Source organism: Mesoplodon mirus, assembly GCF_964341445.2.
Source record: "Mesoplodon mirus genome assembly, chromosome: 8".
NCBI lineage: Eukaryota > Metazoa > Chordata > Mammalia > Artiodactyla > Ziphiidae > Mesoplodon > Mesoplodon mirus.
Window position 1 is genome coordinate 102,363,441 of NC_138984.1, and position 13,550 is coordinate 102,376,990.

At 39.2% G+C, this 13,550-nt stretch overlaps 1 protein-coding gene across 2 annotated transcripts in view; it reads right to left on the bottom strand.

The window, feature by feature from the left end:
• Positions 1-13,550, bottom strand: part of CNTNAP5 (contactin associated protein family member 5) — a gene marked incomplete at its 5' end in the record, with an annotated part of 904,555 nt that overhangs the window by 466,235 nt on the left and 424,770 nt on the right. For both annotated transcript variants that reach the window (XM_082630066.1, XM_082630065.1), the window contains one exon: positions 13,288-13,472. In XM_082630066.1, the coding sequence (XP_082486192.1) occupies positions 13,288-13,472 (185 nt within the window). The remainder of the gene's footprint in view (positions 1-13,287; positions 13,473-13,550) is intronic.

Consider the following 13,550-nt stretch of genomic DNA (forward strand, 5'->3'; position numbering starts at 1 on the left):
TCATTGAGCTCACTGTGGGGACCCAGGTTCAATCCCTGGTCAGGGAACTAAGATCCTGCATGTGTGGCCAAAATAAAATAAAATAAAATAAAATAAATAAATAAAATAAAATAAAAACATGACCCCATATTTTCTTTAAAATTTCAGTAAAAGTTTCAGTAAAACTTATATTTGAAGATGTACATGTATTTTTAAATGCTTAGAGTGTTTAGTTTAATATAGCTTTTTCTTACCAAGAATTCTTATAAAATATATTTATTTTTAAAAAATGTCTTTTTAGCATTTATGATAACATAAATCACATATCTATCTATCTATCTATTTATTTATTTATTTATTTATTTATTTATTTATTTATTTATTTTTGGCTGCATTGCATTTTCATTGCTGCATGCAGGCTTTCTCTAGTTGCAGCGAGCAGTGGCTACTCTCCATTGCAGTGCACAGCCTTCTCAATGTGGTGGCTTCTCTTGTTGCAGAGCATGGGCTCTAGGGGTAAGGGCTTCAGAAGTTGAAGCACATGGGTTCAGTAGTTGTGGCTCGTGGGCTCCAGAGCACAGGCCCAGTAGTCGTGGTGCACGGGCTTAGTTGCTGTGTGGCATGTGGGATCTTCCCAGACCAGGGCTCAAATCCGTGTCCCTTGCATTGGCAGGCAGATTCTAAACCACTGCACCACCAGGGAAGTCCCAAATCACATATTCTAAAAATATGTTTTTAATAGTTTTGATACTGGTAAAGTGTCTTTGTTAAAAAGGATAACTGAGCACTCTTGATAAGAAAAGAATGCTTGGGGGGACCTTCAAGATGGCAGAGGAGTAAGACGTGGAGATCACCTTCCTCCCCAAAACTACATCAAAAATACATCTACATGTGGAACAACTCCTACAGAACACCTACTGAAGGCTGGCAGAAGACCTCAGACTTCTCAAAAGGCCAGAAAATCCCCACATACCTGGGTAGGGCAAAAGAAAAAACAGAGACAAAAGAATAGGGACAGGACCTGCATCTCTGGGAGGGAGCTGTGAAGGAGGAAAAGCTTCCACACACTAGGAAGCTCCTTCACTGGCAGAGATGGGCGGTGGGCGGGGGGCAAGCTTTGAAGCCACGGAGGAGAGCGCAGCATCAGGGGTGCAGAGGGCAAAGCAGAGATTCCCACACAGAAGATTGGTGCCGGCCAGCACTCACCAGCCTGAGAGGCTTGTCTGCCCAACCACTGGGGTGGGTGGGGGCTGGAAGCTGAGGCTCAGGCTTCGGAGGTCAGATCTCGGGTAGAGGACTGGGTTTGGCTGCGTGAACACAGCCTGAAGGGGGTTAGTGTGCCACAGCTAGCCAGGAGGGAGGCTGAGAAAAAGTCTGGACCTGTCTAAGAGGCAAGAGACAATTGTTTCAGGGTGCACAAGGAGAGGGAATTCCTTTCCCATGTGCCCACAGAAGGCAGAGCACCACCTAAGTGAGCTCCAGAGATGGGCATGAGCTGCAGCTATCAGCTCAGACGCCAGAGACGGGCGTGAAATGCTAATGCTGCTGCTGCAGGCACCAAGAAGCCTGTGTGCAAGCACAAGTCACTATCCACACCCTGCGGAAGCCTGTGCAGCCCTCCACTGCCAGGGTCCCGTGATCCAGGGACAAGTTCCCCGAGAGAATACACAGTGTGCCTCAAGCTACTGAAGTATTACACCAGCCTCTACTGCCACAGGCTTGCCCCACATTCCAATTATATCTACCATACCCCTCCCTCTCCCTGCCCTGAATGTGCAAGAGCCCTCAAATCAGCTGGTGCTTTAACTCTGTCCTGTCTGGGCAGGAACAGATGCCCTCAGGTGACCTACACACAGAGGTGGGGCCAAAACCATAGCTGAACCCCAGGAGCTGTGCGAACAAAGAAGAGAAAGGAAAATTTCTCCATACAGCCTCAGGAGCAGTGGATCAAATCTCCACAATCAACCTGATGTACCCTGCATCTGTGGAATACCTGAATAGACAATGAATCATCCTAAAATTGTGGCAGTGAACTTTGGGAACAACTGTAGAACTTGGGGTTTGCGTTCTGTGACTGATTTTATTCTGATTTTTATGTTTATTATAGTTTAGTGTTTAGTGTTTGTTATCACTGGTGGATTTGTTTATTGGTTTGGTTGCTCTCTTCTTGTTTTAATTATTTTTTTAGTATTTTTTTCTTTATATTTATTTATTTTTTTCTCTCTTTCTCCCTTTTCTTCTGAGCCATGTGGCTGACAGGGTCTTGGTTCTCTGGCCTACTGTCAGGCCCGAACTTCTAAGGTGGGAGAACTGAGTTCAGGACAACTGAGTTGGATCAATAGAGACCTCCTACCCTGCATAATATCAATTGGTGAGAGCTCTCCCAGAGATCTCCATATCAACAAAAAGACACAGCTCCACCCAATGGCTAACGAACAGCAGTAGGACGCCCTATGACAAACAACTAGCAAGACAGGTACACAATGCCACCCATTTTCAGAAAGCCTGCCTAAAATCATACTAAGTGCACAGACACCCCAAAAAAAAGCACCACCAGAAACGGCCCTGCCCATCAGAAAGACAAGATCCAGACCCACACACCAGAACACAGGCACCTGTCCCATCCATCAGGAAGCCTACACACCCCACTGAACCAACCTCACCCACTGGGCGCAGACACCAAAAACATAGGAACTGTGAGTGTGCAGCCTGTAAAAAGGAGACCCCAAACACGGTAGGTTAAGCAAAATGACAAGACAGAGAAATATGCAGCAGATGAAGGAGGAAGGTAAAAACCCATCAGACCAAACAAATGAAGAAGAAATAGGCAGTCTACCTGGAAAAGAATTCAGAGTTATAATAGTAAAGATGATCCAAAATCTTGGAAATAGAATGGAGAAAATACAAGAAACATATAACAAGGACCTAGAACTAAAGAGCAAACAAACAATGATGAACAACACAATAAATTAAATTAAAAATACACTGAAAGGAATCAATTGCAGAATAACTGAGGTAGAGGAATGGACAACTGATCTGGAAGACAAAATAGTGGAAATAACTACCACAGAGAAGAATAAAGAATGAAAAGAATTGAGGACAGTCTCAGAGACATCTGGGACAACATTAAACGTACCAATATTCGAATTATAGGGGTCCCAGAGGAAGAGGAAAAAAAAATGGTCTGAGAAAATATTTGAAGAGATGATACTTGAAAACTTCCCTAATATGGGTAAGGAAATGGTCAATCAAGTCCGGGAAGTGCAGAGTCCCATACAAGGTAAATCCAAGGAGAAACACACAAAGACACATATTAATCAAATTATCAAAAATTAAATAAAAAGAAAAAAATACTAAAAGCAGCAAGGGAAAAGCAACAAATAACATGCAAGGGAATCCCCATAAGGGTAACAGCTGATCTTTCAGCAGAAACTCTGCCAGCCAGAAGGGAGTGGCAGGGGATATTCAAAGTGATGAAAGGGAAAAAACTACAAGCAAGACTACTCTACCCAGCAAGGATTTCATTGAGATTCGATGGAGAAATTAAAACCTTTACAGACAAACAAAAGGTAAGAGAATTCAGTATGACCACACCAGCTTTACAACAAATGCTAAAGAACTCTAGTCAGGAAACACAAGAGAAGGAAAAGACCTACAATAACAAACCCAAAACAATTAAGAAAATGGTAACAGGAACATACATATTGATAATTATCTTAAATGTAAATGGATTAAATACTCCAACCAAAAGACAGACAGGCTGAATGGATATAAAAACAGGACTCTTATATATGCTGAAGAGACCCACTTCAGACCTAGGGACACATACAGACTGAAAGTGAGGTGATGGAAAAAGATATTCCATGCAATAGAAATCAAAAGAAAGCTGGAGTAGCAATTCTCATATCAGACAAAATAGACTTTAAAATAAAGACTATTACAAGAGACAAAGAAGGACACTACATAATGATCAAGATATCAATCCAAGAAGAAGACATAAAAATTGTAAATATTTATGCAACCAACATAGGAGAACCTCAAGACATATGGCAAATGATATCGGCCATAAAAGGGGAAATTGACAGTAACACAATAATAGTAGGGGAAATTAACACCCCACTTTCACCAATGGGCAGATCATCCAAAATGAAAATAAATAAGGAAACACAAGCTTTAAATGACACATTAAAGAAGATGGACTTAATGGATATTTATAGGACATTCCATCCAAAAACAACAGAATACATTTTCTTCTCAAGTGCTCATGGAACATTCTCCAGGATAGACCATATCTTGAGTCATAAATCAAGCCTTGGTAAATTTAAGAAAATTGAAGTTCTATCAAGTATCTTTTCTGACCACAATGCTATGAGACTAGATATCAATTACAGGAAAAAAAACTGTAAAAAATACACACAGGTGGGAGGCTAAACAATACACTACTAAATAACCAACAGATTACTGAAGAAATCAAAGAGGAAATCAGCAAACACGTAGAAACAAATGACAATGAAAACACGATGACCCAAAGCCTATGGGATGCAGCAAAAGCAGTTCTAAGAGGTAAGTGTATAGTGATACAATCCTACCTCAAGAAACAAGAAACAACTCAAATAAACAACCTAACCTTACACCAGAGCAACTAGAGAGAGAAGAAGAACAACAAAAAAACCCCACCAAAGTTAGCAGAAAGAAAGAAACCATAAAGATCAGATCAGAAATAAATGAGAAAGAAATGAAGGAAACAATAGCAAAGATCAATAAAACTAAAAGCTGGCTCTTTGAGAAGATAAGCAAAATTGATAAACTTTTAGCCAGACTCATCAAGAAAAAAGAGAAAGACTCATATCAACAGAATTAGAAATGAAAAAGGAGAAGTAAGTACTGACACTGAAGAAATACAAAGCATCATGAGGTTACTACAAGGAACTATATACCAAAGAAATGGACAATTTGGAAGAAATCAACAAATTCTTAGAAAAGCACAACCTTATGAGACTGAAACAGGAAGAAAGAGAAAATGTAAACAAACCAATCACAAGCACTGAAATTGAAACTGTGATAAAAAATCTTCCAACAAACAAAAGCCCAGGACCAGATGGCTTCACAGGCGAATTCTATCAAACATTTAGAGAAGAGCTAACACTTATCCTTCTCAAACTCTTCCAAAATATAGCAGAGGGAGGAACACTCCAAAACTCATTCTACGAAGCCACCATCACCCTGAAACCAAAGCCAGACAAAGATGTCACAAAAAAAGAAAACTACAGGCCAATATCACTTGTGAATATAGATGCAAAAATCCTCAACAAAATACTAGCAAACAGAGTCCAACAGCACATTAAAAGGATCATAAACCATGATCAAGTTGTGTTTATCCCAGGAATGCAAGGACTCTTCAGTGTATGAAATCAATCAATGTGATACACCATATTAACAAATTGAAGGATAAAAATCATATGATAATCTCCAATAGATGCAGAAAAAGCTTTTGGCAAAATTCAACACCCATTTATGATAAAAACTCTCCAGCAAGTAGGTATAGAAGGAACCTACACCATCATAGTAAAGGCCATATATGACAAACCCACAGCCAAGATCATTCTCAATGGTGAAAAACTGAAACCATTTCTTCTCAGATCAGGAACAAGACAAGATTGCCCACTCTCACCACTGTTATTTGACATATTTTTGGAAGTTTTAGCCACGGCAGTCAGAGAAGTAAAAGAAATAAAAGGAATCCAAATTGGAAAAGAAGTAAAACTGTCACTGTTTGCAGATGACATGATACTATACATAGAGAATCCTAAAGATGCTACCAGAAAAATACTAGAGCTAATTAATGAATTTGGTAAAGTAGCATGATACAAAATTAATGCACAGAAGTCTTTTGCATTCCTATACCCTAATGATGAAAAATCTGAAAGAGAAATTAAGGGAACACTCTCATTTACCATTGCAACAAAAAGAATAAAATACCTAGGAATAAACCTACCTAAGAAGACAAGAGACTTTTATGCAGTAAACTATAAGACACTGATGAAAGAAATTAAAGATGATACAAACAGAAGGAGAGACATACCTTGTACTTGGATTGGAAGAATCAACATTGTGAAAATCATTATACTATCCAAAGCAATCTACAGATTCAATGCAATTCCTATCAAACTACCAATGGCATTTTTCACAGAAGTAGAACAAAAAAATTCACAACTTGTATGGAACCACAAAAGACCCCAAGTAGCCAATGCAATCTTGAAAAAGAAAACCGGAGCTAGAGGAATCAGGCTCCCTGACTTCTGACTATACTACAAAGCTATAGTAATCAAGACAGTATGGTACTGGAACAAAAACAGGAATATAGATCAATGGAACAGGATAGAAAGTCCAGAGATAAACCCACATACATATGGTAACCTTACCTTTGATAAAGGAGGCAAGAATATACAATGGAGAAAAGACAGCCTCTTTAATAAGTGGTGCTGGGAAAACTGGATAGCTACATGTAAAAGAATGAAATTAGAACACTCCCTAACACCATATACAAAAATAAACTCAAAATGAATTAAAGACCTAAATGTAAGGCCAGACACTATAAAACTCTTAAAGGAAAACATAGGCAGAACACTCTATGACATAAATCACAGCAAGATCCTTTTTGACCCACCTCCTAGAGAAAGGGAAATAAAATAAAAAATAAACAAATGTGACCTAATGAAACTTAAATGATTTTGCACAGCAATTGAAACTATAAACAAGACAAAAAGACAGCCCTCAGAATGGGAGAAAATACTTGCAAACAGTGTTATCCTCCAAAATATACAAGCAGCTAGCTCATGCAGCTCAAAAAAAAAAAAAAATACCCTAATCCAACAATGGGCCAAAGACCAAAACAGACATTTCTCCAAAGAAGATATACAAAGATATACAAATTGCCAACAAACACATGCTCAACATTGCTAATCACTAGAGAAATGAAAATCAAACTGCATTGAGGTATCACCTCACACAGGTCAGAATGGCCATCATCAAAAAATCTACAAACAATAAATGCTGGAGAGGGTGTGGTGAAAATGTAATCCTCTTGCACTGTTGGTGGGAATGTAAATTGATATAGCCACTATGGAGAACAGTATGACGGTTCCTTAAAAAACTAAAAATAGAACTACCATATGACCCAGCAATCTCACTACTGGGCATATACCTTGAAAAAAAACATAATTCAGAAAGAGTCATGTACCACAACGTTCATTGCAGCTCTATTTACAATAGCAGGAAATGGAAGCAACCTAAGTGTCCATCGACAGATGAATGGATAAAGAAGATGTGTCACATATATACAATGGAATATTACTCAGCCATAAAAAGAAATGAAAATGAGTTATTTGTTGCGAGGTGGATGGATCTAGAGCCTGTCATACAGAGTGAAGTAAGTCAGAAAGAGAAAGACAAATACCGTATGCTAACACATATATATGGAATCTAAAAATAAAAGTGGTTCTGAAGAACCTAGGGGACAGGAATAAAGATGCAGCAGTAGAGAATGGACTTGAAGACACAGGAAGGGGGAAGGGTAACCTGGGATGAAGTGAGAGTGGCATTGACTTATACACACTACCAAGTGTAAAGTAGATAGCTAGTGAGAAGCACCTGCATAGCACAGGGAGATCAACTCAGTGCTTTGTGACCACCTAGAGTGGTGGGATAGGGAGGGTGGGAGGGAAGACGCAGAGGGAGGGGATATGGGGATATATATATATATATATATATATATATATATATATATATATATATATATATATATATACATTTAGCTGATTCACTTTGTTATACAGCAGAAACTAACACACCATTGTAAAGCCATTATACTCCAATAAAGATGCTAAAAAAAAAAAGAAAAGAAAAGACTTCTTGGGTTGCAGACTATCAGAGAAATGGAATCTCACTAAGATCCTAAAACATCTCTTTTCTAAAATCCTTCTGCTCCAGGATGGAATTAAAATGAATTGCTATAGTCTGTCCCAGAAGCATTTGGAAAAAATCACGTGGGCTGAGTGAGGTGCACTGGAATGACATTCTAATGAGAAGTAAAGCATCTACGTTCTTTCTGCTTATTATTTTTTTGGCAGAAGATTCTATGAGCCCCTGTCTGTGTTTGCCTTCCATGTGGGAGGAGAAGCTGACAACTGCATACATGTGAGTGTGGCAAATTCCCTGCTAGAAGGCTCGTGGAAAGGCACTGTGTCACTTGATTGATATCCTTGACATCGTCTAAGTTGGAGGAATGAAAGCTACCATATTTTCTTGCCAAATATTAACACGGCATGCTAAAACTTGAAGAGAAACCTATATTTGCATAATGTAATTGTCCCTGTTGTAGAATTTGATAGTGCACTGTTCTAGAGTAGCAGGACATCCTCTGACAATGGGTCCCTGGATTTCAGGGACCTGAATTCAGTCATTCTTCTATCCGGTGGTAGCAGGGCTAAAATGTATACATATGACCCCATGGCAGATATCAAATCAGTAACATAGATTCTCATTAATAGACAACATTGTTATAAAAATACACCTTAGATTCTCCGTCACTAAAAGAGTTTACAAAAAACAAATGTCATAAAAAGAAATGAAATTGAGTTATTTATAGTGAGGTGGATGGACCTAGAGTCCATCATACAGAGTGAAGTAAGTCAGAAAGAGAAAAACATATATCGTATGGAGTCTTAAAAAAAAAAAAGTGGTTCTGAAGAACCTAGAGGCAGGACAGGAATAAAGACACAGACATAGAGAATGGACTTGAGGACACGGGGAGGGGGAAGGGTAAGCTGGGACGAAGTGAGAGAGTGGCATGGACATATATACACTACCAAATATAAAATAGATAGCTAGTGGGAAGCAGCCGCATAGCACAGGGAGGTCAGCTCGGTGCTTTGTGACCACCTAGAGGGGTGGGAGGGAGATGCAAGAAGGAGGGGATATGGGGATATATGTATACATATAGCTGATTCACTTTGTTATAAAGCAGAAACTAACACACCATTGTAAAGCAATTATATTCCAATAAAGATGTTAAAAAAGAAAAAACCAAACAAACAAATGCTGGAGGGGATGTGGAGAAAAGGGAACCCTCTTACACTGTTGGTGGGAATGTAAATTGGTGCAGCCACTATGGAGAACAGTATGAAGGTTTCTTAAGGACTAAAAATAGAGTTGCCATATGATCCAGCAATTCCACTCCTGGAAATATATCTAGAGAAAACTCTAATTCGAAAAGATACATGCACCCCAATATTTATAGCAGCACTATTCACAATAGCCAAGACACAGAAGCAGCAATCTAAATGTCCATCAACAGATGAATGGATAAAGAATATGTGGTGTATATATATATATATATATATATACACACACACACATACACACACACACACACACACCCATACATAAATACAATGGAATACTATTCACCCATAAAAAAGAATAAAATAATGCCATTTGCAGCAACATGATGGACCTAGAGACTGTCATACTAAGTGAAGTCAGACAGAGAAAAACAAAAATCATATGATATCACTTATACGTGGAATCTAAAATATGACACAAATGAACTTATTTACAAAACAGAAACAGACTCACAGACATAGAGAACAAACTTATGGTTACCAAAGGGGAAAGGTGTGGTAGGGATAAATTAGGAGTTTAGGATTAACATATACACACTACTATATATAAAACAGACAAACAACAAGGACCTACTGTATAGCACAGGGAACTATATTCCATATCCTGTAAATAAGCCATAATGGAAAAGAATATGAAAAAAACATATATATATATATATATATATATATAACTGAATCAGTTTGCTGTACAGCAGAAACTAACACTACATTGTAAATCAACTATACTCTATACTTCAATAAAAAAACACACCTTAGATTCAGATTCAGATATCCTATTTAGCAGTGAGGGTGTTCATATTGTTTCTGGGTGACTGAAGTTAGGAAATTTTACTTTCCAGGTTTTTGTGCCTACTTAGTGGTAAAGTGGTAATTATGACCCAGGATTCCTGTCCCTGGTGCCCCTTTCTCTCCACACAGCCTTGAAGGTGAATCTTCAAAGGCTGGAGAGCTCCAGTTGTTTGAGAGACTTCTCCCAACACCTACCTCTCCTGTTCCAGTGCAGCCAATGTCAATGTCACTGTTATAGTCAGTCTGTCTTCTTTTATGTTCATATGAACAAGCTGGCTGTATACTTTGGAAGGGGCTTGGATTCTCTGAAGCAGAGTTTGCTTCATAAGAACATTTCAAGGTGTTTCCCCCCCCCAGGAAACACTTCTTACAAGGCACCAAAAATTTAGACACTTCTAGAAGAAATCTGTTCCAACTTCACAAATTGAGTGACATCTTTGGATGTCTTTTCCTAAATGCTGACATTCACTTTAATGGCACTCAGCTGTGATTCCATACAGATTATCTACACTGGAGACCACAGGTAGCGATAACTTGAAAACAAATGTTGAATCAGGCGACTGGGTGAATTTTAGAATCACTTCTCAAGTCATTAGAGGTCAAGTATATGGGGACCTAGTGAAACTTCATGATGGTTTTGTGTTATTTTTGTCCTCAAGTTCCTAAACGATATCTCTTTGCTTTAAGATAATTTCAATATTGTGTGTATTGTTTTTACAATCACTTAAACAAATAAGAATGATTGATACTCAAAGATTTCCAGTTATCAGCAACTCAAAAACAAACAAACAAACAAACAAAAACCTGCCTGGTATTTTGCATCCTGAGTCAAAGAGCGACAGATTCTCTTTTGAAGTTAATGAATGACATATCTTATCAACAGTATGCTAAATTAAGATTAGGATCAAAAGAGGCGATCTTTCTTACAGTTCATGATAGAGATCAGATCCTAAGTTTTCAACTATTCATCTCCACCTCCACTGTTCCTGTATGTATCCACTAGTGATTGACATTGTCTCCTAACAGGGTTTCTAACCATCTGTCCAGCAACATGCTCCGCCCACCTATAGACAGATCTAAACTACAGAGTAGCTTCAGAGTAACCTTTAGAGTAACTGCTCTAAAATAGTTGTTCTCAGATAGTAGGGTGCATCAGAGTCTCCTGGAGGAATTTTAAAAACCAGTGATTGAACCCCTCCCCCTGAGTTTCTGATTCTTTAGGTTTGGATAGGACCTGTATATTTTCATTTCTAACAAGTTTCCATGGGGTGCTAATTGTACTGACCCCTGAAACACATGTTCAGAATGACTCCTCTAATACTTAAGGCTGCCCATGTCACTACTCTGCAAAAAAAATCCTTCAGTGGCTCCTTTTCCCTCACAGTTTAAGCTCCTTAACATGGGTCACAGGGTCCATCATTACCTGGGTCTTCCCTAATTCTTACGTTTTATCTCTCACTAATACCCTGCCTCAAGTGTTGTGTTGATACAGGCTTAAAATCTGGCTGTTCAGGGTGTGATGCACACACACAGACACAAAGACTCATCTCTGTATATGAATGTGTGTGGGCACACATATGCATTCAGATGTCAGGTCATTTTACTGATATAAGTGATGTGTAGACACAATTTACAAATAATAATAAAATATACAATAAACTGTATTATAAATTCCATAAAACCAATTGATTTTTATAGAATGCTTTCGTTGATTTTTCACTGAACTCTGTTATCTGTAATCACACAGTCTCTTGTCACTTATTCTTTTTTTTAATCTTAATTTTGTAAAACAACATAGGTATAAAAAGTATTCTTAACACACAGGCTGGAGGAAACAGACTTCAAGCCAGACTTGGTCTCCAGGCTGTAGTTTGCCTATCCCTGGTCTAGACAATCAACAAAACAATGAATGAAACCCTGAGTTATAGGATTTACCAATATCCATGGTGTAAATATCTCCACTATGATGGATTTCAAACCATCAAACGGATGTCACTAAATATGGAATTGGAAAGAGATGCAATGTAGCAATCCAATATAGTGTATTTCCACCACACAGATACAGAAGTAAAAAAACTCAAATACATATAGATAGATGCATAGAGAGACACATAGATAGACAGATAGATAGAATAAAATAAAGTAACTAGGCATCAATGAATTTAGTACATTTTAAAAATACTTCAATAGATTATAAGTTTAAATAACTGGGTTTTTCATAATGGCTGTATTTACCAGCCAGCTTCCAAACTTCCTGAAAATCTACCAGCTGGCCTTCATGAGTCAGTACCAGCTGGCCCTCACACACCACTGCCGGACGATTGTTTCAAATCCCATAGATACTGGACTGTGACATTTCATGCCCTATATCCTGCACAGGGTCCTCTCTGACCTGGCCTGCCTTTTTCACCTTTCTCATCAGGCTAACCCTACTCTCCTTTCAAGACTTAGCAGCATCTCCTGCTGGAAGCCTTCCACCCTCATTCAAGGTTGAGCCAAGTGCTCTCTGCCTGGGATTCTGCAGTGCCCAGTGCCGCTCTCCAAGGTAGCTTTCACCTCCTTGTTCTGCAGTGGGTGTTCCAGGCCTGACTCTGCTATTAGACTGTAAGCATCTCCAACTCAGGGACTCTGCTTTAGTCATCTCTGATTGTTATTGCCTAGAAGAGAGCCTGGTATACAGTGGGAGCACAATATATACTTCTTGAACTGAACTACTAGCAAAGATGGTGAAATCTTGGCTGCTAGTCTTGCAAAACTTCTGACCAATACACAAGGACAGTTAGTTCTTTCTTGCTCTTTTGTAGAACTAGCTGTCCTTGTGTATTAGTCAGAAGTCTGCATAGGATAGGAATGAAGGTGAAAAACAAGAGACTATCATGCAGATTTCCAATTTCTTTGGATTTTATTATTTATTTTATTAAAGGTATAATTGACCTAAAATTGTATATTAATATAATTTCTGCATTTTCCATGACTTCGGCTAACTGAAGCTGATTTTTGAAAAAAAATTACTGAGTGTAACCAAGAGACTAGATGGTGATACAGGACAGCTACCAGAAAAAAAAAAAAAAAGTTTTAAAAAATAAAAAGGAGCCTTGCTGATTTTAAAATGCACACAGTTAGCTGATGCCTTGCAAGGCGTTTCCCCAGGCTCACAGCTCACACTCTCTCCGTGGACTCCCCCGTGGTTGGCTGACTGGGCTTAGAGCGAGGGGAAGAGAAGCCCCAGGGTAAGAACTGTCAGGGGCTCACATCTTCTCACTTGCTCTTTTGCTTCTGGATTTTCTTACTGATCGCCAGCAAGGGGCTTGGGGGTCTGCAGGGAGAATCAACTCACCTCATAGTCGATGTCTAAGGCATCCGCCTCGCCCTTGGTCCGGAAGTGCTGTGTGTGCCGGTCCACAGTGAAGTTCACGAGCTTGCCGACCCGCTCGAGAAGCACGGAGTGCCAGTGCTGGTCATCCAGGAGGCTGCCCAGGGTGGCCGAGGGGGGGCTGCTGCTGAGCCGAGGTTTGCTGTCATCTGTGAAAGGGATGGAACACGGGATGGCTCTGTGTCCAAGGGCAGCCTGAAGCACTAGAACGTTCTGCTAGCAAATCC